Source organism: Cupressus sempervirens, chromosome 2 (genome assembly GCF_028749045.1).
Source record: "Cupressus sempervirens isolate cs-2001-9-10 chromosome 2, ASM2874904v1, whole genome shotgun sequence".
Lineage (NCBI taxonomy): Eukaryota > Viridiplantae > Streptophyta > Pinopsida > Cupressales > Cupressaceae > Cupressus > Cupressus sempervirens.
Genome location: NC_143119.1, coordinates 157,265,517 through 157,292,857, shown reverse-complemented (window position 1 = coordinate 157,292,857; position 27,341 = coordinate 157,265,517). Strand labels below are relative to the sequence as shown.

The 27,341-nt window shown below is 35.1% G+C and overlaps 1 protein-coding gene across 5 annotated transcripts in view; it reads left to right on the top strand.

The window, feature by feature from the left end:
• The window catches only part of LOC149571521 (bidirectional amino acid transporter 1), a 107,556-nt gene that overhangs the window by 66,289 nt on the left and 13,926 nt on the right, over positions 1-27,341 (top strand). For all 5 annotated transcript variants that reach the window (XM_089813026.1, XM_089813028.1, XM_089813025.1 and 2 more), the window contains 3 exons: positions 6-187; positions 11,692-11,981; positions 12,160-12,289. In XM_089813026.1, coding sequence (XP_089669152.1) covers positions 6-187; positions 11,692-11,981; positions 12,160-12,289 — 602 coding nt within the window. The remainder of the gene's footprint in view (positions 1-5; positions 188-11,691; positions 11,982-12,159; positions 12,290-27,341) is intronic.

Genomic DNA, 27,341 nt, shown 5'->3' with positions numbered 1-27,341 from the left:
TTCAGGTGTTTTTGTTCTTATGATTCTTATACCTACTGTTGCTCCAAAGAAGGCTAGTGCTGAGTTTATTTTTGAACACTTCAATACTGATAATGGAGTTGGAATTCATAGTAAACCTTATATATTTATTCTAGGACTGCTCATGAGTCAGTACACATTGAGTGGATATGATGCTTCTGCTCACATGGTAAGATTTTTCTTTTGGTACTGCTTTTTATGGTTTTCTCACATAACATAAAATGAAGAAAAAGTCAGTAACAATTCGAAAACTCTAAGCATGTTATTTTTTGCATTTGTTAAACAGTATAGCTCTGCAAAATTGCAAAATAAATTGGCAGCACAGTGATATAAATTCTTTATTTGTTCTTAATATTAAGCTTAATCTCAAGCCATAACATAAGCAGAATAAAACACAACTCATAGTTATAACAAAAACTCTAGATAATAATGCTTCTCCATTGAACGCTCATTGATTTAATTCTCACTGGCCATGCAAGCCTCAAACAAGATTTTGGTAAAAACATTCATTCTTGATAGAGTTTCAAAAAAGGTTCAAGTTTGTTAGATTAGGGCACCATCCACTCAAATCAAATATTGAACTACTTACAGCATTACAGTTTCTGGAAGATGCTTGATTCAAACCTACGGTAGCTACATTTAATGATAGAGACTATTCTTCCACACATTAGTCAGTATTATTGTTGCAATTTTAGTCTTTTTAAAATTTCTAGTATTATCTATATTTATGTTTATGCTTCAAGGTGTAAATTTTCCGATTCATTTCTATTGAAATTTGAGCCTACACAAATCAAAGGCCTGTAAGGGCATTGTTTTCCTTCTTGGCTAGCAGGGATGGCAAAACATTTTAGAATGATCTACAATGTCAGCTTCAACATTAACAAACACAATCCTTTCTCAAAAAAAAAGGATATAAATAACATGATTTAGTAAGCAGCAAGATGAAATCGACACAATATAAATTGAAAAGAAGAGAATATCATTCACACAAGAAAAAGACTGATATGAGGTAGATAGAAAGAGTATTCAAATTGAAATAATCCATAGTGCCCAAGAGTTTATGCTACAATCTAGAGGTTGCCATGAAGAGATACATCTTTTCATAAATAGACTTGCAGATAAAGCATGCAAAACAAGAGGAAGATTCTATGAGCATGCAGGAGTAGAACTGGGAGATTTTACAAAGCATGTGCGAGTACAATGGGAAAATTATCTAAATATCAGTACAAAACGAAATAGGAGAGTGAAGGAAAGACACCCTACAATGGTAATAAGGCATTGAATGGTAATGTGGAATACTTCTAAAGATTGAGAGGGGGGCTGGGGTGAATCAGTCATTAACAATACATAATCTCTTTCCTCTAATTCTATTACACAATATTAATCAGCAAGAATGAAGGATAAAACAATCTATGTTACCTTGAGTTTTTAGGATAAGGGGTGGGGAAATGGGTTTCCCATATTTGTTTTTTGCCAGAGTAGGGGATGGCTATATATATAAGTCTGAAATTTCAAATATATTCATGAATTTTAGAATTACAAGACATTGTAACATTCATCATAGCAACATAATAAAAAAATCAATGATCAAAGTCATTCATCGAATCATCATAGAAAATAGCATCAAATGAATTAAGTTGATCATCATAGAATAGGAACATAGGATGACATCAAATGAGAGTTCAAATTTCAATTTCAAAATTCATACACATTATATATCAAAATGTGCATAGGCTGCAAGTTTCAACAAAATGAAAAGTTAAAGACTTAAAGACTTAAGATTAAAGCATCATATCATATATCAAGATTCAGTTATCTATGTCAATGTATCATATGATGTCAGAAGACTCAAAGTCTGAAACTTCAAAGTCAATTTATCATATAATGTTGCAGCTGTTTTCTTCTATGCACTCATAGTCGTGGTCACAAATTTATTCTCTACACATAGACTCTTATTTCTTTGTTGTTTGTCGTTTTCTCTTTGCAAGGTGGAAGGAAATATAGTGTATAGTTTATAATTTCTAAGTTCATAACATGCGATATGAATCGTGCAAACATAGAATCATGTGATTTCATAAGATTATAATTCAAAAAATTATAACAGATTAAATTTTAATATTTTTATAGTTTTTAGGGTTGGCTGATATGTGGGGCCCAAGCATGCAACTTTTTTTGCAAATATTAATAAAATGCTTTTTATTCTGTCCTGCCCTCATAAACGACATTCCATCCCACCGTCCCTAATTGTCTTGGCGACGATCAATGCAGATTGGAAACTTGTTACCCATTTTTGGTGTTTCCAAAATGGTTTCTTAAAATGTTGTCTGATGAGGGACGACTTGCAAATGTTGCTCATTGTACCTAAAATTGTTTTCGTTTCTAAAACTTCACCATTAGGTGTGGAAACACATTTTTGGCTAACACCGAAAACAATTAACACCAATGCACAAGAGAACACCAAACTTACATGGAAAACCTAATGTGAGAGAATCTCAATATATGAAAATATTACAAAGAGGGTCATTGCAAGACTTGCTTTCGAGATTCACTATCTCAAAGCAAGATACAAAGAAAGACTTGTTGAGGAGACTCATATACTCAACGCTAAGTACATGAAAGTGAATTACAATGTGTAAATATCTCCTTATCAATTGATGAGCAAAGGGGCTTTATAACAAATGGTTCATTAGGCACAACACTTGCTAAAGGTTTTGCAAATGGGGTTGCAAGCAAAGTAGATCTGACCTTGGAGGAACTTTGTGGTTAAGCACACTTGAGTAGTACTGGGATGGGTGACCTCTCGAGAAGTGCCAATGCTTCACCTAGATGCAATGGGTGCTAAGTGTTGCATTCAATCTCATGAAATATGGGTTCTTGTGAATCACTACTTGTGAAACATGGGTCAGTAAGTTTGACTCAAAAACTGCATACTTGAATCTTATCACAATGTATAAGATTTCAAATATCAACTTTCAACAATCTTTTTAGAAGATAGATGCTTTTTGTTGGACTAATCGCCAACGTTCCCCTTCAGGATTCGTGACATGGCTTAACCGCCTCCTATGTTCTATAAGTCCAGTGGTTGTATCGAGCATTGACAGGTTGATCTTTTGGTGCAATGACAACTCTAGCTTGTAACAAGTGGTATCAGAGCTTGGTCACAGGTTCGAATCTCCTTGGGTAACGCTGAGGGGGGAATTGTTGGACTAACCGCCAACGTTCCCCTTCAAGATTTGTGACATGGCTTAATCGCCTCCTATGTTCTATAAGTCTAGTGGTTGTATTGGGCATTGATAGGTCGATCTTTTGGTGCAACGGCAAATCTAGCTTGTAATACTTTTGACATGATATCTCATGTAGTCATTTAATTCTACAACTCCCACTACATGCATCTACTTCCTCAATAAAGCATCTTTTGCAAACTTCACAAACTCCAGACTCTTTGCAACTGAATTGGTCTTCTTTATATACATCCCATCATCAAGACAAACATCAATAAGGTCAGCCTAAAAGCAATGACCTCAACAACACAATGTGGTCAAAGTGGTCTAAACCAAGAGATAGACCTAAAAGCCTTTAATAATGTCTTCCAATGTAGCCACAACATTAAATGCATTGCACATCGTCCAAGGCTGGCAACACGGTAGCATAGATATAGCATGTGCCACATCACTAGCTAGTTAAAAAACTTAACTAATTGAATTTTCTCATTGTGGATCACAATAAGGCATATTAGGACCCAAATACAACTCATCATAATCTCCAAAGCTTGTGAACCCCCAAATGTAAAGTGCAAGCAAGCACAAAGACCCTATCTGCAGACATCTACAAATTACCTAGAAGACCAACTTTTATGGGTATTTTTGAGGGTTATCCTTCATTCCAAAGATAGATCTCTAGAGGTTTAATAACATTGTATGGAATTGTGATCAAGTTGGCAAACAACTAGACAACGTTTGCTTACTAGGTTCCAATAATTGCTGATAATCTCATATCTCGATTTCAATAACTACAAATGTACAATATGATCATCTATTGAATAAATGAAATAGTTCTGCTTGGACTTTGCAAGGTTTAGTTTATTTTTCATGCACTGTTTTTACTTTCAAAAAAACACAAAGGTATATACTTCAAAAGCTCAAATAAAGACAAATTCTTCAGCGAATATAGTAGCGTGTTGCCCTAACAGAGGTAGAGCCAACAAGGCTCTTACATAACAAGATTATTGAATGGTTGGCCAATGAGTGAGAGAGACAAGAGTTCAATGAGTTCGACGAGTTCTCTCTTACACTTAAGGCTTTGCAAGACCTAGGTGGATAGCCCTGTTAGGCACATTGAATTCAAATAACTCTTAAGATTCTATTTTATTGAAAATAAAATATAAGATCTAACGCAAAATAGGCAAGGATGTATAATTTTTTTGGGAGTGATTAACCTATCCGTTGTACCTATAATGTTGTCGATTGAAAAAAATTAAGGAGATAATTCTCTCTTTTATTGATTTATTATTGTAAAAGCAATTCAGGAGGAAGGAATTCTTAGAGTGATTATCATTTTCTATTTGAGGAAAACTAGAGTCAATTGCTAACTTTTGTAATTTTTCTTAGTTAAAATAATGAAGATGGCTTTTAAACAAATGTCATTGCCTTACAAGGGTAAGACCTGCAATTGTGGTTCTGATAAATTATATCGTTCTTGATAATTCTTTGCCACATTTGTATGTTCATTCTGCAACTTATCAAACTTTTCTTGCAATATCTTGGGTATACCCTCACTTTACATGGTAGCACATCGTACTATAGATGTTACAAGGTGCAATGGTGTTTATCAAACTTCTAACAATCCAATAAACACTTAGTTAAACATGTTTGTGTTGGAGCAATACTGGGATGAGTGACCTCCCAGGAAGTTCCAATTCTTCATCCCTGTGAGCATCACCTAGATGCAATGAGTGCTTATTGTTTGACTCATCCTCACAAGAGATGGGTTCTTGTGAACCACTCCTCATGAAACATGGGTCAAGGAGTTTGACTCAAAAACTACATAGTTTAATCCTGATCATAATGTCACAATTTGACTGGCTGTGGATAACACCTCCTACTTATCAACTTCAGGCTTCTTGTATTATGGACCTATACCCAATATAGTTAGTGTTAATACTTTGCATTGATGCCACAGCCAAAGTATAACTTCTTTTCTTGCTTTTTATATCTAAACATCATCTTAAGCATCATGCCTTCTTATAGTGTCCATGGAAATAGTAGAAGATATGTCACAACTTGGCAGAAACAAACATTCACTTTCCTTAAACAATCTTCTGCCTTCTTTAGGGTCATGTTTGAAAGGTCAAATTTAATTTGCTTTTGGATACTTCAAGGAGTATCCTGATAATAGTTGACTTTTGTCCGCGTGGTAGAATCAGTGACCCTAGTCGATTAAAATCCTGCCTCAGATTCTAGATCAAACAGATCATTGGGGCTTGTTGTTCATAGGATCAAACATAATTAACACTTAATTTGAGCAACACAAAATCCATCAATTTATGGAAGGCATCACTTGAACATTCAAGGAAAAGTATTGCAAAAACTTTGGTAAAGCTAATGCTTTATGATGAAGTGTTTATATAACTGACAAAGATTTCACATTAACAAATAACCAAGAACTTAAATACAAACATGAAGGCAACACAAAGAAACATAAATCGACGGAAAAATTAGGGAAAAAAATTTAATAGTGCGCAAGTGACAAAAGCCTAGTGACTTTGCTTAGTTAACACTAGTTGGAGTTTGTAACATACAAACTATACTATCCTAAGAATAAATGGGAAAATAATTCTTTTCTTAGTAGGAAAGGAAATATGCTTCAACAACATAACTGAAATAACAACCTTCCATTTCCTATGAACATGAATAAGAAATTCCATTGACTAACTATAAGGGAGTTACTAACTTTACTTGAATCTACTTTTAACTCAATTTATTCTGTTACTATAACTGTATATGAAATGTAATATTAGCTTCTATATGAAAATAAACTATCTTCAGATAAAGATTGCTATGAAATGTAAACAACAAACTAACTCCCAAAGAATGATACACAGAACTTGAAAACTTGTTAGTTCAATTTCTGCTGTAGTTCTTTCACTTTCAACCTCCATAGGGCAAAAGAGAGAGTATCATTAGGGTTTTTTGCCACCCAACCTTTGATCTTAGGATCATGACCCAATGGTCACTTGCACAGCTTCCACATCGAAGTGGCCCGACCCCTCCCAAGGGCATGTGGACTGTGAATATGGCTTTAGTTTTGTTGCCATTGGAGACTTGTTGTAGAATCCACAGCTGCTTTAGCTAGACAACCTGTAGGTATATTTGCCTATCAAGGTGACCTTCCTAGCTAGAGATTGCCCTAATGATTCTAGAGATTGATGTTACCATCCATAGCATAGTACCACCTCGGCCAATGTTTTAAGGTACATGCACGTTTTTTTGTGCAGTCAATGTCACCACTCAACTTGTTAAGAGTCAACAAGACCTCTTAATTGAATATCCACATCATGATGGTTTGCAATCATGTGCTCCCAAAAATCATGGCCATTCCACATTGTTCCACCCACTAGGTTGACCAACTCTGCTTATATGATTTAATTGGACAAGTAATCAGTTTGTAGTTTTCTGCTCCGAAGAATAGGGGACCCAAAGATTTCACCCATTTAGATAAGCCCTAAGGACAGGAGTAGTATAAGGCTCACGGTATATGTTCAGTTATCGCTTTATAAAGATATGACCAGATTCATCGAACTTAGATTTATGTACAAACACAACCTCAAGAAAGGTTTGAATATCATGCCCTGGTTCTATGTTTCATTTAGGATATCCTCATATGCAGATTATTGTATACTTAGGGCGGGATGATAAATGGCTTATTTGATTTCAGTCAAATAACAGTTAAAAAAGAATATGGATGTATTGCATAGCAAGCTATATTTCTATTATCACATACTCAATAATGCATAAAATAAACCATGCACATATTAAGGAGAATATATTAAGAACCCGAGCTTTTAACTTATCAGCTAATGTATACAATGCATACTCCAAACAGATCAAGTATTAATTCCAAACAACCCTTTTCTACATATGATCAAATGATCTTTCTTTGACATTATAATAATATGAAAGCATATGCTCGAAAGGTCCTTCCTCTGACATTATAAAAGTATGAAAGGAGATGGTTGAGTGATCCTTTCTTTGTCATGAACATATAAACGCATCTGATCATATGATCCTTTCTCTGTTATAGAAACACAAATGCGCATGAACAAAAAAATGACAATAAGAAGAGCAAGTTACATGTCCACAATCCAAAGATTGATGTCCCTAAATTGAAATGCAACAGAGAAAGCTATGCAAATTCTTCTCCCAATTAAAGAGAACAATGTAGAACTGCTATCATGAACTAGTATAAAAAGAGTAAAATCCAGAACCCACAATGAAGCAGGATGTTCCCTAAATAAATGATCCAACAAGAAGAACACGAGTTGAAGGCTCAGGAGTAACTGCTTGACCATGGTGGCAAGAGTCAACCTCACCTGACTTCCCTTCACAATTCAAATGTTAACCAACAGTTGATAAAGAGAATCTATAACAATAAAGCATCATGCTGCACAAGAGAGAGGTTCAAGAATAACTCTCTCTCTCTCTCTCTCTCTCTCTATATATATATATATATATATATATATATAGCACATATTTAAACTTTAATTCAATGTGTGATTGTGTAATAATTTTTTAATGTGCATTATCACTGTAGTGGTCACTTTCATTGTGGAGACATCCACCTTGGCCTTTTAGAACATGACATTACTCATGGATTCTTTGCATGATTATTTAGTTAGTCATATGTTTGATGATCCTTGGAATACATGTTTACATTTAGTTATATTTATACACATTTCATATATGTTTACTCATATGCTATACACAAGCATATAGATGTCTAGATACATAGTCTGTGGAAAAGACAAAAAGACCACCATCGTTGTTCCTCAAAATCAACAAGAAGAGTCCAATGAAATTTTTTTAATTATAAAGCCAACTTTTATAATTAATATAAAAAGGGAAGGGAACCGTGTAGACACATCCAAGGTGACTCCCAACCATCTCTGATGACTAATTAAACAGTTATTGTACCGACTTGGATGGCTTTCCTGCATGTTTCACATTCCCTTACGTTGATAACACTTCCCCTGCTTGCATGATGGATCTTCTCCTGCATTCGCTAACAAAGAAGGATTAGATACCATGATCATATTAATGACAAATCATTAATAGATCTAATGTATGTATTAATCATTCATAATGAAATCCATCATAATTATTTCCCAATATTTCACATACGTAATTCAAATTGTTGTAATCATATTTTATAAATTCAAATTATTGAAAATTACATAACTGTCTAACATCACACTTAACATGAAATAGTTATTACAGTTATTTAAAGAGTTCACAAGGAAGGGATGTAACAAAGTTAGTGGGGTTGTAATTTTACTTCTTTCTTTTTTGAATGATTAAAGAAAATTCACAAATGTTATTGAGTCTTGGAGAGTGATGATGTTGGCGATCGCTACAAATCCTAAGGTTTTTGCTAGTGTGCAGCCAACGACGGGGCATCTCTGTGCCGCCCACAAGGTGTAGGGATATTTGTGATTAAGGATCATCCTTTAAATGGGAGACAAACTATCTCAATGGAGGCTCCTAGTTGGACTGGGTTAGGGCAAGACAATATCGTTGGTTTTCATTACAAGGGGTCTTTGAATGTTTCAGGGAAAAAGACATTTGGCACAAAGTTTTCGTCGAGGAAGTTTTCTGATGCAATGCGAGAATGCAAGGGGCATGGGCCAAATTCTTTCCCTTAGGCCTCACTAAATAAGCATGTGTCTTGTGACTTGTCACAAAAACTAGAGACATACGAGGTTAGGGTCTGTTCTCCCACCTTTGCGCAAAGATTTAACTATGGATTTAAAGGAAGAAATGGAAAAGGAGATAGATCATAATGTTAGAGTTTTTCAGAACTGGGTTTGATTGGTCATTTTAGGGGTTGTTGGCCAATCTTGAAAGATATTCATTGGTGGATTATTAATAGCTGGGAGCCCATCTTGGATGGGTGTGTCCAAATTTACCCAGATACTAGAGGGTATTTCATTGTAGTTTTTGAAAATATTCTGGACAAAAACAAGATTTTATGGGAATATTATTGGAGCTGGCAGGACAAGTTTCTCTGATGTTGACGCCATGGCATCTGGTGTGTTGCTTTGCTATGAAAGTCTGTGATGAGGTTCTGCTCTGGTTAAGAGCCTAACCTCCCTTTGCATTTCTGGTTTGGTTCTTGCTTTGAGGTTATAGGAAACTTTCAGGTAATTTTTTGATGGTGGATAGATGTTCTTCAAATCTCCTGCACTTGACTTATGTTCAGATTTTGGTGGAAATAGATGTGTTCGATATGCTCCTTGAAGAAATCTTGATTAAACGTTTGCAAGGCCGTTGGGTGCAGCCTTTGGACTATGAGGGGGTTACATTTAGGTGCAGAAAATGTTTGTAGACTGGACACATGGTTAACCTATGTGCCAAGCAAAGTGGGGTTAAGATAGCTTCCTAGTGGAAAGAAGTATCCCCCGTTAACTATACAGTGGAGAAAAAGAGTGAGATTCAATAAAACTATTCTCATGCTACGAGTCGTGAAGGGGTACAAAGGTTTTTTGAAAACTTAGATAAGGTTGTGCAACCAGCTAGGAACAAAACTATTGCTGGCATCCGTGGCAGTGATAAGGAGTTGAGTTTGGATAATGAAGTATCAACAGCATAAGGCAGGAGAAGATAGGTTTGGTAGGGTCCCAAGAAAAAGGGGGATGATTCTCAATTAGTGGAAAATCAGGGTATGCTAGCTGAGCGGAGTTTGGCTGATAAGGTAATGTTTTCACAGGCTACATCTTTGGATGGCAGTTAGAGGCAGTCAGGCTGGAAGATGGCTGCCAAACTGTGTAAGAGAAAAAAGCGAAGAATTGGAAGGTGTCCTTTGACATGGCCCTATGGTCTTTAGACTAAGGGAGGTGTTAGTGGCTAATCTTGATTGACATGTTTATAGGTCATTTTTAACGGAACCTCTTATGTTCTTAAGCCAACTATAATATGTTTGACTTGGGAAGGTGATATGCCTGATTGTTACATGCCCTAGTTTGGGTCAAGCACAATCCCAATTTAGTAATAAGGAACAAATTTTGTCAGCAATTTGAAAAAAAAAAACCAAAATTCACAAGAGAACTTGACTTTATTTGACAAAATGCAACTTTAAATTTTGATTATGATGTGAATGTTGGATGGATATAAATATTTGGCCTAGTCAGATTTTTTTTGAAGTATTTAACTGTTAATGCACGCAGAAGAATGTTAGGATTGTTATATAAACTAGTAAAGGGATGAGAAAAAGAGAAGCCAACAATATCTTTCAATGATCTTTATAAAAGAACAAAGTGAGGGATAATTAAGTCCTCTTGGATTCCTTAAGTAGCTGTCTCTTTTTACATTAAAAGACATAAATATTTGGAAATTATTTGGGAACCATAGTCTACTCCAATATCAAATCAGTGCTAAATGCCTTTCAATTCAGTAGCATCCCATGCAAATTGATAATTCCATAGTCCAACTTCATGTGTCAATCTTCCCTTGCTGTCCAGACATTGGAATCTAAAACTAGAGCTTGCTTTAGTCTATGTTTCTTTTATGTAAAAGTTTCCATTTTTTGCAAATACTCACTTTTAATCAGTGCTCAAATAGGGAATTCCGAGTGATGGAAATAATATTATCCAACCATTCCTAAAGCCATCATTGAATTTTCTATCAACACTGCGAGATAATTTTTTCATGTCATGAATATGACCCTTTTTAGGCCTATTATTCTTGAAGATTTCTGGATATACGATTGTTTGAAGATTTCTGGATATATGTTTGTTTAATGTTTTGGTTTCTTTTCAATTGGCACGAGGAAACATAATTTCTTACTATTACTATTTCATCATGCTTCTTTGAACTACTACAGTTTGTAAAAATATTTCAGTATCTTGTGCATTCTTCTTCCAAATATGCTTACATGACAAACTGTACATATGCTGAGCATCAAATGCTACACCTGGATGCATTTTCCTCTGTTGATTCAATGCCGAAAAGTGAATTGAGCCATTTTCTCCCTCAGCTAGAACAAAATTTCTACATACATCTATCTTGGAGATGTGGGCATTGGATGTACAAAAGTGTTTGTCTGAATGCAAAATGCTAGGAAGTACATGTTTATTTGTGGAACAGTTGTTTGCAAGTCTTTTTTTCAAGTCAATAAATGGACTTCCCAGTGGATAGTGTAGTTTTTGGTGTGCATAAGAGTTTCATCCGTTTTATGCGGTCCTTTTTCACCTGATTAACACTAGCAGATATTTGTTGCATCAAATAATCACTTATTGTTTCCTACGATAAAATTTCCCTCAACTATTTTACTTTTGTGAAATTTAAAAATATTTAAAAATGACGAATACATCAGGCTTAGTTGCTATATTATTTTCTGGGGAGTATTACCTGTTTCGTAAAGATGACTGTTTGTTGATTGTTTCTTGTTGTCTACATTTAGTCAGAGGAAACTAAAGATGCAGATAAGAATGGCCCATATGGAATTATAAGTGCTATTGTCGTATCCATTATCGTGGGATGGGGCTATATACTTGGGATTACATTTGCAGTTACTGATATCTCCAGTGTTTTGAACACTGACAATGATGCTGGTGGTTATGCGATTGCTGAAATTTTCTATCGGTCATTTAAGAGCAGATATGGCAATGGTACTGGTGGCATAATTTGTCTTGGAGTTGTTGCTGTGGCCATTTATTTCTGTGGCTTGAGCTCAGTAACAAGTAATTCGAGGTACATCCCAACGAATATTTTTTTGTTAAGTTTAATTGATTACTGGCAGTAAGCATTGATTATTCCTGTCCTTACAGTTTTATTTTTCCAGTGATGCCTGAATTTGAGGCTTTCTAGAGCAGAGATTTCATTGAAAAGATGAATAATCTCACAACTGTATCTGATTATTTCCGTCCAGAATGACATATGCATTTTCAAGAGATGGAGCAATGCCACTTTCGAAATTCTGGCATAAAGTAAATAAGAACGAGGTGCCCTTGAATGCTGTTTGGCTTTCAGCTGTTATTTCGTTTTGCATGGCACTAACTGTAAGTACATAAAGTTCAGTTATATCTTTTTCTTTATACGAGCAATTTCTGTAGTATTGTATTTTCATTTACTAGCCAATCAGTTGTCAGTAAATAGCTTTTGCAGTGTCATCCTTAAAATAGTGTTGCATTCAGGTATCTTGACAAACAATTTTCGTAATGTTAACAAATAATGAATAAGGGTTGTTCTCTGCTTTGGAAAATATCCATTTCCATAATTCTGTTTTACTATTTCGTTCTTTCTTTCTATCCATACAGTATCAAACCGATGCACTGAATCGTTCAGAAGTTTGTGAATCTTAATTTTAATTCAATAAGCAAAGAGACCTGCATTAAATATTGAGCAGGACAAATCTGATAATTACAGCTTAGGTTACTCAGATTCAAGATCAAGCCTTGATCAATCAGGAACATGAATATGTCCGGATTTAAAAAACAGGAGTCCATGGACAAGTTCAAGTTCAAATTCAAGGACATTCATGTGTCTCTATGCAAGACAATTCTCCACTTGATTAAATACTCGGAGAATAAGGGCTGTCTTATAGGAAAATCAAATTGTCCCTATTCACATAAATTTTCCTTAAGGATCAAATGGGACTCAATTCAAGGACAAGTTGATAGGGACTCCAATTTGTCCCTATGAAGAATAAAGCTAAAGGATTCTGAGCCAAGGAGGTGATGGATAAAGGTATCAAGGATTTCCCAAACAATGCGAGAGAAAAACCTCACCATGCGAGGATTATCAAATTATGTGAGGAAAGGTTTACAAATGAGAAAGATTGTCATGATCAAATATCTAAGGACATAAAAAAATACAAGTCTATGATCAACATGGAGAAACTAATTATTGCTCCAAGGAAATCAAAGATATAAGGACCAAGTTTAGGGACGAGCCCATGAGGATGAAAATGACTAGGACTCTAATGAGAGGGGACTGGCTTAAAGAGATCAAATTCAAAGGAAGTTTAACCACTTCAAGAGGATTGAGAATAAGTATCACAAGCAAGGAAAATGAGTAAGCTCCACAAATAAAGAGGATCAAGTCCGAAGATGGAGAAGACAAAGAATTCCAAACAATGGAGGTGGAAATGCAAAGGATTCAACACTACAAGGTCTAAGCATTTGGAGAAAGAATTCCAAGAACAATGAAGAGTTCCTAATGATGAGGAAGTGAATTGAAATAAAGATTGAAAAAGAGACATAAATATTCCCGAGGATGAGTTGTATTACTAAGTGACTACCTATTGGTTCTCATGCTTTTGGATTTTCCAGTTGGTCCATAGGGTGGTTCCTTATTGTTATTAGATGAACATAAAATGTTTGTAGCAACCTTACTTAGGGTTTTCTATGAGTTAATCATTGTCATTGGCTTCAAATTAGTGCTGGCCATTAGTTGTGTTTGGGGCTCCTATATAAACCCTAGTTCTCTTGTTTGTAAAAGGGATAAACTTGTTGAAATTGTTTCCATAATGGTATGAAAGTGATTGCTAATTCATTGTTGGTCTTCATTGTGGATTTCTTGTGTTGCTTTGGAGTAGTATTGCATGGTTTCTACGATTCCTTTCTTGGATTAGAATTTTATTTAATGGTGACTAGACGTAGAAGTAGATTAATGGAAGATTTTGTTGAAGCTAGTGTCCATACCTTTTTCTACTTGCTGATTGTAAGTAATAGAGTAAGGTTACTTTGAGCCTAAATTGCAAGTTGTTGATGTCTACTGAAAATGTTCATTTAGATTGTGTCTTCATAGGGTATTTAAATGAGTATTAACAATGTGAAAACAGTCTTGCATCCTTAGAAGACACCACCCTCCTATGCATAGTTGACATGACAAAGCAAGGACTGGTTAGAGGCTTACCCCATCATCAACATTGTCTTACATTCTTAGAGTTTGATTAGCTTTCTCGACCTTTATCTCTTTGCAGTTTGTTTAGTTAGAAGTTCTAGTATTCGATATCCACTGAATGAATATTGTAAGACCCTTTGTGATAACTAGCATACCACAATAAAGAAGCAACCATGAGGTTGTCCCCTAACATGCCAAATAACCGAGATGGGGGCAAATCAGTTATTCCCACACATTATAAAACTTTTTCTTTGTTGGTAACTTATAAACATTATCAATAATAACTTATGATCTATTGGTTAAGCACATTAAACATCCACAAAAATCCAAACACGAAAAACATACAAATGCCAATACAAAGAACACCAAGACTTATGTGGAAACCGAAACTGGGAATAACCATAGAGAAGCTAATTCTCGTGAAATGAACACTTGTTAGGGTGACACTGGTTAAGATGATTTTTACAAGAGGCTCACTGTCGGTTTTGCTCATTGCAATTTGGGTCACTGTAGGTAGGCTTATTGCCAATGTGGTTGGGTACTCAAAAACACAATAAAGGCTCACTACCAGTACAATTAGGCTTATAGCTAGTAAATAAGAAATGAAAGTTGAATCCTTACTAAACAGTCGTTGATACACTGCAACACAGTCTCTCACTGTTTACCTCAACAATCACTATCTCAATAGAGTTGTGCTTTCATTGCATATTACTTGCTTACAAGCATCATGCATACCATCAATTGAAATATTTTATCTTCTGATACTATATGCTACCCTCAAACTTGTTAGCCAAAACATATTTGAAAAATAGATCACACCAAGACATTCCTGTAGTGGTGAAGGAATGAAACATGGAAGCACCTCGACCAAAATAACGTGCCTCAGCCAAAACAATTCTCAACACAATCTCAAAGACCTTCGGTGTCACAAGTTAGTTGCTAGGATCCAAACACAAATAACTGCTTCAACATGTAGTGACCCAAAAAATACAATCCACCATAAGTTGCATGCCAAGTACATATGCTAGTGTCAAGTAGATCAACCGCCTAGACATACAAAGATAAAACATTTTAAGCACATCCATTGGTGAACACCTCCATTGATACACTGACTATTCGTGCACATTAGGTGATAGACAATGCATATCCTAAACCTACGGTACACAACCAATACACCAAGAGGCTGAAATATGAGTATGTTGACATCAATGACAACGACATGGACAACAACATGGATAACATTAACCTTACATGATTCCAAATTTCTCCCCCATTGACAACAACATGGATAACATTAACCTTACATTCTAACAATATCCCCCTTGCCATTGACGGAAACATTCATAAATAACAAAGCACGATTCCAAATTTCTCCCCCATTGACAACAACAATAGAGAGCCAGACAAACTTCCTCTTGCCAATATACTTTGCTCCCCCTGAGAGGAAACTACCAAGCATTGATCTAGAGAAAAATAGACATGCAAAATACTAGACCAATGCACACACCGATGCATTTAGTGAGCACTAGGAAGGGGAAGAGCACTCAACATCCCCTTAAGATACTCAAAAGTATCCTTGCACAAAACTTTAGTAAATATGTCTGCAATCTGCTCCTTTGTGGTCACTTACTCAAGTTAATCTCACCTTCAACCTTCTCTCTGATAAAGTGATGTAGGAGCATTCTGGGTGTAAGGGTGATCTTGCATCACCCAAAAATAATGCATAGTTTTTCAATAAGGCCCATCTTTGTGTAGAGTTACTATTTCTAGAAAATTTTCTAATTTTAGTAAGTCTTTCATTTGACCACTGAATGTTCTGATTTCTTCCCCGGAGGTTCACTTTGGTTATATAAGTCTTCCATTAAAATTTCATGGCAAGATCAAGTCTGGTTTAGAAGATATTGAACAATTTCAGTTTTGGCATGGGGATACAAAAACTTTGAACTCAGTTTTAAAGGCTTTAGAGGCTCCGAAGTGGGGTCAAAGTTGGGTGGACCAGTGCTTTGTGGATTAAGTGTTGTAGAGCACTTCGAGAGGTTTCCAAAAAGTGGTTGTAATAGCCAATCAGGTCAACAGGTCAAAAGTTATGGCCTTCGGAAGTTGCGCTACTTTGGATAGAAAATTAAAATTCCTTCAAAGTTCAAACACTTATTTGTGTTTCAAAAATTATTTGGTTTATATTTCAATGTAAAGAAAAAAACTGTAAGGATGGTTGCCCTCAAAATTGGGGTTTTGAATTTCAAGAACCTTCTAGTACAGTTAAAATTCCGTATATAAAGAAGGCCCATAGGTTTGTCTAGGGAAGTTCTAGTGGTGTATGTAGTGGCTGTGTCTAGCAAATTATGTAATTAAAATGCCCATGTGGCTGTAGCATGTTATACTTCTGAATATTGTAATGTCATTTCATTGAAGATAATGAAAAGCTAGTGTTCCTATTGTCGCAATTGTTTGGTTCTTGCAATTTGTTGTTTATTTCTCTATTCTGTTGTATGTGTTTCTTTTAATAAGGGAGTACCCTTCACCATAAGTGATATCTTATATTAATATGTTCTGTTCTACAATGCATTACTAGATTCTTTGTCATGCTTATAGCACTGGCATTATGACACATGATTGAAAGTGATTTGTCAAACCTGATTCCTATTTTCTTCAAAGTTTGTTTCATCCATAATTCCTGAGAACAACATGAGGATGCTGCAATATATTCTGATTCAGCAATTGATAAAGTTACAAAATCCTACTACTTACTTGACCAAGCAACTAACCGAGAGCGAAGGAAATAGGCTCCACCATTGGTACTCCTTCGGTTGTCCAAGAAACATACCCAATGTGCATCTGAATATACTGTTACTGTAAAGTTTGATTCTCTTGGTTACCATATCTGATATCTGCAGTTCTTTCAGATATCTAAAAATTCTCTTTATTGCCACAACATGTGATTCTTTCACTTCTTACTGAAATCTGGCTGCCAAACATACTACCTACATGATATCTGGTCCAGTAGTAGTTAGGTACAATAATCCTCCAATCATTGATTCCTCTTTGCATCTGCTTTTGGTGAACTATCCTCCTTAGTTAAACTATAACCGGTAACAATAGTAGAGCAAAAAAGCTTTGAATTTGCTAAATCAAACTTCTTCAACAGTTCTTTCACATACTTGACTTGAGAAATGAAAATGATTTTACTGTTCTGACTCATTTGCAAACCAGAAAGAAATTCAACTCACTGATCATTGACATTTTGAATTGCTTATGCATTTCTTCAACAAATTTCTTGCATATACCTCCAAAGATGATGTCATCAACATATACTACAAGAATCAAAATCTTGTCTGAGTATATCTTAAAGTATAGATTGATGTCTGCCTATCCTTTCTTGAACCCTTAACTGATCATATTTTTATCTAATTTACCATATTAGGCTCTAAGTTTCTGCTCTAATCCATTTGGTGTCTTCTTCAATCTGTATACTGCATCAAGATCCTTTTCTGATTTGAATCCTTCTAGTTTCTCAACGTACACGCCTTCCTTCAATTCTCCATTTAGGAATGAAGACTTGACATCCATTTAATAAACTTTGAAACTTTTGAATGCAATAAATGAAAAGAGCATCTTAATAGCTTCCATTTGAGCAATAGGAGCATATATCTTATCAAAGTCAATTCCTTCAATTGAAAGTAACCTTTGCATACTAGTCTTGTTTCTCACTACCTTTCCATTTTCATCTAGCTTATTTTTGTACACCCACTTTATACTACATGATTTTTGTTTGTTGGTCTGGGCACCAGTTTTGAGGTTTGATTATTTTCTATCTGATTAAGCTCTTCACTCATTGCATTAATCCAACTCTGATCATTACAAGCTTTTGCTACAGTTTTTTTTTCTATCTCTGATAATAATTAAAAAAAAAGCTTGTTCTTGCGCTGTGTAATGTTCCTTTCTAGATCTGGTTGGATGATTAGCAGATGTTTTTGAAATCTCAGCACAAAATCGGAAATGTGTATGATGGGTGTTGTTTGACATACACTGCTGCTTCTCTATATGGTGATGGATGAAGTTGGCGTACGATCGAGGGAGAAAGGTGAGGAGAAGCGGGGGGTGTTGATGGTGTGTGGTGGAGGTGATAGAGATAGTGTGTATGGTGGTGGCAAAGGAGATGGTGGCGTATGGGGAGGAGGTGAGGATCAGTCCATATGAAGTTATGGGCTGCTTCAAGTGTACGGTGTTTGCTGGTAGCTGTATGGTGAAAAGGACTGTGGGGAATGGTAGGTTATGTAGAGGATTGTGTACGGTGTGGGGATGACGCCAAGGAGTACGATGGGCTACATGAGGGAATACAATGGTAGGAAATCAAGGTGCCACATGGTGAGAGGATACCGCAAGTCATACGACTACCAGACCATACGGGTGGGGATGATTGGCTGGTCAACTTAATACCTTAATAACAAAGGATTGGACATCCTTTCACAGTGATTCTATGGTCAGACAACATCATGTGTTTTATTTAAAATAGTAAACTGACTTCATTTAATTTGTCAACCTAGGAGCGTAAACTTGATGACTACAAAGTATATGCTCTAATTCTTCTTTAAGTCATTACAACTAAAGCGAAGGAAATGCTGAAAGAAACCTATGCTAGAAACTGAAACAACAATATAACTCAAAGCTTAAAGTAATGCTGCAACAGTAAACCTATCTATGCACCTATACTGTAGGAACAATTCACTGATTCTGTTATCAATGGCTGTAGGGGCAACAAAATTCTATGTTGCAAGGAAACAAACAAGGAAATGAAATCTATTTTAATGAAACAGTTCACTCATCAAGTGGGCTCCCTTAGATGAGTGAACAAAAAAGACAATCAAGATAAAAGAAATAAACTTGAACTGCTCATTCTATTCATTCATGGTGAAAGATTACACTTGATTAAAAACAATATCGCACTTTGCTGCTATAAAAATCAACTTATCCTATTCTTCTTCAAAAGCTATGCTCAAAGCTACAATAGTCGTTATTTAAAGGAAACTACAACTACTTACTAACTCTATGATCACTCCATTAATGAGGATCAATTACAGACTCATAAAGTTTGAAACGGAAATGCCATTAACCACGAATAAACCCTCTATGAATATAGCAAGTTGTGGAAGCTACATTCATGCGCTGCAACAACAGAAAGCATATAATGACTTGCTCCACTTGCGACGATTTAGCAATCCAGTTGGCTTTGACTTCCTTAGCGCTGAAATGTTGACCTTTGAATATCGTGGCAAGTACCTGCAAAACATTCAATGAACACACAACTTCCACATACATATATTTATTTCATCATCAATATTAGTGAAAAGGTGTAAAGTTCAAATTAGCACTCTTGCAAATCCTATGGCTACAAGAGGAAAACTACCCAAGACATAGCATAAATGGGGAAACATTTATTAGCATGTAACATTACTTCATTATACCATTTCTGTCCATAGATTGAAGCAAATATAGCATATTTGAACTACCCATACTTCTACTTAATGTCTTAACATAGATATAACATATACATAAAAACATAAGTTCATCTGCTTAAAACCATAAAGTCATGACTGTTGTTGCAAGATAATTGCTTGAAAACAAGATAAAAAGATCTTAAAACAATGGCCTTTTGGAGGCCCATCAATGACTTGTGCCAAGTGACAATATAATGTAGTGTAAATAATGTCGTGTGCATCTTCAACGATGCTGATAGAAGTGCAACTCAAGATAATTATTAAATGCCAAATATAATTCAAATATCCACCAAACACAGATGTACAACAACACAAATATTTGCAATTTTTCATTGAACTAGAAGTATACTTGCAGATAAAGATGGTGCTCCAAATGTGCTAGGTTTGAAGCAAAGAATTATAGAGAATGGAATAGGGTGAGGGTTGAATCCCACCGAAACTGGAATAGCCAAGTAGGGAAGATCTTCCACTTTTGAAATGGAAAACAACACTGAACGCCAAGAGGAATTCACAATACAATAAAATAATCCAAATCGCATACCTACAACTAACCTGACGGTCATATGTGCCTTGTCAGAGGAAAACTCCTGAGTGAGAAACAACATGTTGACACATGACTCGACAAACACCTACGCGTATAGAAAAATAAAAGATGGGCTTAAGATATACATAAATTAATCAGAAGCCCAAAGAAAAGTTAGTATTTTGTTTTTATTTAATGACAGGGATATTACGTGTCGCTTCGCTCCTAGTGATAACTTCTTTGTTCATATCACCAATAATCTAATTTTCAAAATGATGTTTCTGTACATACCTTGGTGTTTATCTTGTAGATACAAGTGTTTTCCTTGTATCTTGTCCTTTCATGTCCTTTTCTTTTGTATAAGATTCATGCTCAAAATGCTTTTCTAGTGTTTTCTGAAAATCTTCATCAACTCTCACATTCACTCTTTGTACTATCTTATTCAATCTTTTGTTATAACACCGATATGCTTTTCCATTGGTAGAGTATCCCAAAAATATTCTTTTATCAACTTTGCTTTCAAACATGCCTAAGTTATGTTCGTCTCTCCGAATGTGGCATGCGCTTCCAAAAATTTGGAAGTATTTCATAGTAGATGCTCTTCCATACCACAATTCGTATGAAGTCTTACCATATTTCTTTTGGTACAAAACCTTGTTCAGAGTGTTCACAATAGTGTGCACAACTTTGTTAGCATGAATGTTGAGTGTATTCCAAAGGGGAAGATTGTTGAGTGGTTGGCACTTGGATTGGTTTCTTATATGTTTCATTTATGGCTTGGTTTGTCATTGATGTCAACATATATGTATTTTGGTATATGATAGACAGAGTTTCAGTATATCATAGACATATTTGTTCAGTGAGGACAAAGTATGAAGAATTAAGTTATGTGGGCTTAGATTTGTATTCAGGGATACTTTTTGATTCTATATTTGTGTTCGCAAAAAGTCATACAAAGCATTGCATGAGTTACTGTTGGATTTGTGAAGAATGGTTATAGGCGAATGTGCAGTAAACTGTTTACTGGTAATTCAACCGTATCTGTTGTGCAAGATGGAATTTAGTTGAGAAGGCTTGGATCGTGGATGAAGACATGTTCTTGATGCTATGTTCAAGGTAGCAAACTCTAGAGATTATATTGTGAAGGCCGTTGAAGGCTAATGTGTAATATATTGACTTGCAGCCGACTTTTAGGTTATATTCTATTGGGATGAGTGAATGTAATGTAACGTGCACTGTACTATCTTAATGAGGTCCTATATTATTCATTGTACATTGGGTAAGCCTCAAGGTTGACTCAATTAGTTATGAGGGCAAGGTATAAAGGAAAGGTTGTTTCTTTGGTTGTAAGTATGAAAATGTGAATGTGTATTATTGATGTTGAGGATGCGAATTTGATTAGAGCAAAGCGAGAGATGATGATGAGGTTGTTTTGAGAACCTCAAAGGAACTACATGGGCAAAATTACTTGTATTGGTCAATTCACATACTTGGATAGGTTATCCTGAAGATTTGTTTTGTGTAACAGTTTTGAAGCAATTTGTTCAGTGAGTTCAGTTGTCTTCTTCTCACCTCCTAACAGAGTTGGAATAGCTCCTAACAGGGTTGGAATCTTCTACCATGGATTCAAAGTCTCCTAGTAGGGACTCAGATGTATTGATTGTATGTATTTGGCTCCTAACAGGGTCATATCCTCTTACAAGAAATTTTTATATCGGTACATCATCTTGTGGGCATCATTCCCACTAGGTTTTCCCTTTGATCAAGGGTTTCCCTAGTTAGCAAATCTTGTGTTTCTGTGCATGTTTCTTATCTTATGGTTGTTACATATATTGGTTATTGGAATTGGATTTGATGAGATTAATCTAAGTTATGTTTGGCACACAACCGATTCACCCCCTCCTCGCAGTTGTGTTGGTGTACTTTGCTTTCTAACAATTGGTATCAGAGCATTAGGTCCTTGATTAGGAAGCTTAATAGGTTAAGGTGATCCATGGGATTGAAGAAAGAAAGTCCGAAATTTGATGGTGAGAACTTTGACAACTGGAAGGAGAAAATGAAAATTCATTTTCTATCCTTGGGAATTGGTTACTGGATGATCACAAAGGATAGAAAAGCAATAGTGGAGGAAAAAGATCTAAATTCTTGCATTGCAGATTGGACAGAACAATTCATGGACAGCATGTATGCTAGAGAAGCATTGATCTTTGCACTTCTTGAATCATAATTTGTTAAGATAAAGAGTTTGCAATTTGCTCATGATAATTGGGTTAGATTACAAGCTCTTTTTGAAGGTGATCAGTATGAAAGAAATTTAAATTATAAAATTGGACGGATATGCTTGATAGCGCTAGAATGCAGGAAGATGAATCAATTAGGCTATATTTTCAAATATCAGAGATTGTTGCAGGAATTAAGAGTTGTGATGGAACCATTACAAAAGATGAAGTGTATGGAAAATTCTGAAGTCATTACCACTTGCTTATGAGACTAAGGTAGTTGTTGTAGAGGAAATTATTACTATCACACCAGGCTTTAACATGGAAACATTGTTTGGGATGCTATGAGTATTTGAATAGAGGTTGAAACAAAATCAGATCAGAACAGAAAATGCTTTTAGAACCAGTGTACAAAAGGACAAAAGAGAATTAACCATAAGTGCAAGCACAAGTGGAGATAATGCTAGAGAATGGGTAGTTAAGCAAGAGGGACAAAGAAAGATAGAAGAAGGTATTGCATTACTCATGAAAAATAAAATAAAGAGGTAAGAAAGCTTTTGCTTGTTGGATTTTTAAAGAATTTGGTCGTTTTTCATATCACTGTCCTAAGATAGTGAAGAAGGTAAAACCTAGGAAGCCCTACAAGTCAAATATTACAAAAGATTGCTTCTTTGTTGATGAAGATGATGAATTGATTTCAAAGAGATAAATTTCCTAGAAAGTGATGATGAAGATGATGAAATAGGACTTGTTGCTATGAAGAAAATCCTACAAAAGAGGAGAAAGCATTACTATGACATGTAGAAAAGAAAAAGTCAGATTGGATCATAGATAGTGGATGTTCACATCATATGACTGGTGATAGAAATGAATTTGTTGAATTTAACAATTATGATGGTGGAGTAGTTAGAGTTGGTAACAATGTATCATGTCTTATTAAGGGAAAATGATCTATTACACTTATGACAAAACTAACATTGAAGATGTCTACATTGTTGATAGATTGAAACATAACTTGTTGAGTGTTGGACAACTTTTTGATAAGGGATATCTTTTACAATTCACTGAGAAGACATGCATAATTAAGGACAAGAGGGGTAAACTAATTGGAATAGGTACAAGGACGAAAGGTAATGTTTTTCAATTAAATCTTATTGAGATGACTTGTTTGGTTGCTAAAGTGGATGATAGCTGGTAATGGCATAAGAGATTTTGTCATATAAACTTTGATAATATTGCGAAGATCAATACTACTAACGTAGTAAGAGATTTACTTAAGATTGTGAAATTCGCTAACATGGTTTGCAAGGAATGTGTGAGGGCAAAACAAAAGAACTCTTTTCCAAACAAGTTACTCACTGTATCAAACAAACTGGAGATTGTGCACACATATTTATGTGGTCCTACAAGAACAAGAGCATTTTAGATGAAAGATACTTAATTTTTTTATTGATGATTTCACAAGGATGATGTGGGTAGCATTTCTTAGAGAAAAATCAAAAGCTTTTGTGAAATTCAAGTTATTCAAAAGTAGAGTAGAGAATGAAGAAAGTACATATTAGGGAAGGTACTGGTAAGACACCTTATGAACTTTGGTTTGGGCATACACCTACTATGAAATATTTTAGAATTTTTGGAAGCAAATGTTAAAACAAAAGAGAGGATGATATAGGAAAGTTTGATTCTAGAATTGATGAAAGTATGTTTTTTTGGATATTCATTGAAAAACAAGGCATATAGATGTTTTAATTGGAGATTGAGAACAATAGTTGAAAGTGCAAATGTAAAAGTTGATGAGAAATTCAGAATACAAGAAAGGATGCTTGATTAATGATTCTGATGATGAAACACACATTAGTCAAAGGCCTAACAATTAGAATGCTGAACATGAATTATTCTATGAAACTAATAATGATTTGCAGAATGGAGAACTAAGAGAGTAGCCAAGACTTGAAGTTAGAGAAGACCAATCAATGTGGCAAGGAAACACCTCGAGGAACAAATAATTGGAAGCACAAACAAAGAATTTTTGACAAGAAATCAGATAAGAGATGAAATTTTCTTGATATCACAAGTTGAGCCTAAAATTGGAGATAAAGCATATGTAAAGGTGAGTATTGGATAGAGGCTATGAAAGAAGAACTTGATTAGATAGAAAAGAACAAGACATAGGAATTGGTTCCGAGACCTAAAGATAAGAATATTATTGGCACTAAATGGGTATTTAGGAACAAGATGAATGAACAAGGAGAAGTGGTAAGAATCAAAACAAGGTTGGTATGTAAAGGTTATTCACAATAGGAAGAAATTGATTTTCAGGAAACTTTTGCCCTTGTTGCAAGACTTGAAGCAGTAAGAATGTTTATGGGATATGCATCTAACAAAAATTTCAAGGTATATCAGATGTGTGCCAAGTCGGTATTTTTGAATGGAGAATTTGAGGAAAAGGCTTATATTGACCTAATGGCTTTCCATTGACTAAAGACAAAGATATGATTTGTAGACTAAGAAGGTTATTATATGGCTTGAAGCAAGCACCTAGAGCTTGGTATGCAAGATTAGACAAACACTTGCCAAATTTGGGATTGAAGAAAGGTAATGCAGATAGTAGTATGTACTTAAGAGCAAATTCAAATGGACTACTAATTATAGAAGTATTTATTGATAACATTATCTTTGGTGGAAATAATGATATTACTGAGAAATTTTTTGAGGAAATGAAGAATGAATTTGAGATGAGTATGATTGGTAAAATGAAATTCTTTTTGGGATTGCAAATAACTCAGAATAAGGATGACATTTTCATATCACAAACAAAGTATCTCAAAGATCTATTAACAAGGTTTGGTTTGGACAATTGTAAACCAAATGGTACACCTATGGTCACAGGATGCAAATTATCAAGGATGAATCTCCTAGTGCAACACAAACAAACAAGATAAAAATCAATGATAGAAGGACTACAATATCTAACTCATACAAGACCAAATATTACAAATGCAATCGGTATTGTGGCTATATTCCAAGCAGATCCTAAAGAAACACACCTAGTAGCAATAAAGAGGATATTCAGATGTTTGAAGGGTACATCAAATTTTGGCTTATGGTATGACAAATCACATGATTTCACTTTATGTGCATACACTTATAGGAAACATTGATGATAGAAAGAGCACTAGTGGTGGAGCATTCTTCTTGGGAGGAAGATTGGTTTCATGGCTAAGCAAGAAATAGGACTGTATTTCACAATCTTTAGTAGAAGCAGAGTATCTAGCAGTAAAAAACAATTGTAATCAAATCATTTGGATGAAGTAGATGTTGAAGGATATAGGTATTGATTTTCTAGAACTTATTATTATTTATTGTGTTAACACAAGCATAGTTAGTATGTCAAAAAATCTAGTACTACATTCAAAGAATAAACACATTGCTATAAAGTATCACTTTTGAGAGAGAAGGTAGTAGAAAAGGAAATCAGATTCGAGTCTGTCAGCAAAAAGGAGCAAATAGCATATATCTTCACTAAACCATTGGCTAATGATACTTTTGAGTATCTTAGAGGTATGCTTGGGGCAATTCCCTAACCTAATTCAGAGTAATTGAAGCAAGATTGCATCAATCTAGTATAATTAGAGCACTTTTTCATACACTTGGACTAGATGTTTGGTGATGCTCCTATAGGGAGTAGTCACTTTGGGCAAAGTTATTGGAAAACTCTTGGGCAATCATAGTTGATAGCATCTGCTGGCAGTTGACATTTTTCACACATTGTATTGGAGATGGTTTAAATAATGAGAGTACTTCAGATTCTCAGATTGGCATAGTGACACCTTTGTCATTGATGTCAATGGGGGAGAAGTGTACATGAAAAACTCATGTCCAAAACTAGAGTGATATGTGGATAGTATGTGAATGGGAGAGAATATTAATCAGAAGAGCAATTGATATTAATGGTGGAGCATTTCAAATTGATGATTTTTCATCATATGTTGCCATCAATGCCCAAGGGGGAGATTGTTAGCATGAATGTTGAGTGTTCCAAAGGGGAAGATTGTTGAGTGGTTGGCACTTGGATTGATTGCTTATGTGTTGCATTCATGACTTGGTTTGTCATTGATGTCAAGATATATATATATATATATATATATATATATATATATATATATATATTTTCTCTAGTATATGACAGACAAAGTTTCAATAAAACACATAGACAAATTTGTTCAACAAGGATAGAGTATGAGGAATTAAGTTTTGCGGGCTTAGATTTGTATTCAAGGATACTTCTTCATGCTATATCTGTGTTCGTAGAAAGTTATATAAAACATTGCATGAGTTACAGTTGGATTTGTGAAGATTGGTTACAAGCCAATGTGTAGGAAATAGTTTATTGGTAATTCAGCTGTAATTGTTGAGCGAGATGGAATTCAGTTGAGTGGGCTTGGATCTCGGATGAAGACATGTTCTTGATGCTATGTTCAAGGTAGTAGACTCTAGAGATTACATTGTGAAGGCTGTTGAAGGATACCATGTGATATATTCACTGGCAATTGACTTTTTGGTTATATTCTTTTGTGATGAGTAAATGTAATGTAACATGCATTGTACTATCTTAATGAGGTCCTATATTACATTGTACATTGGGGAAGCCTCAAGGTTGACTCAATTAGTTATTAGGTCAAAGTATTAGGGAAAGGTTGTTTCCTTGGTTGTAATTGTGAAAATGTGAATGTGTATTATTGATGTTGAAGATGCGAATTTGATCAGAGCAGAGAAGCAAATGATGATGAGATTGTATTGAGAACCTCAAAGGAATTGTATTGTCAAAGAAGTTGTTGCATCTATTGAGCGAGATGGAATTTAGTTGAGTGGGTTTGAATCTTGGATGAAGACATGTTCTTGATGCTATGTTCAAGGTAGCAGACTCTAGAGATTACATTGTGAAGGTTATTGAAGGATAACATGTGAT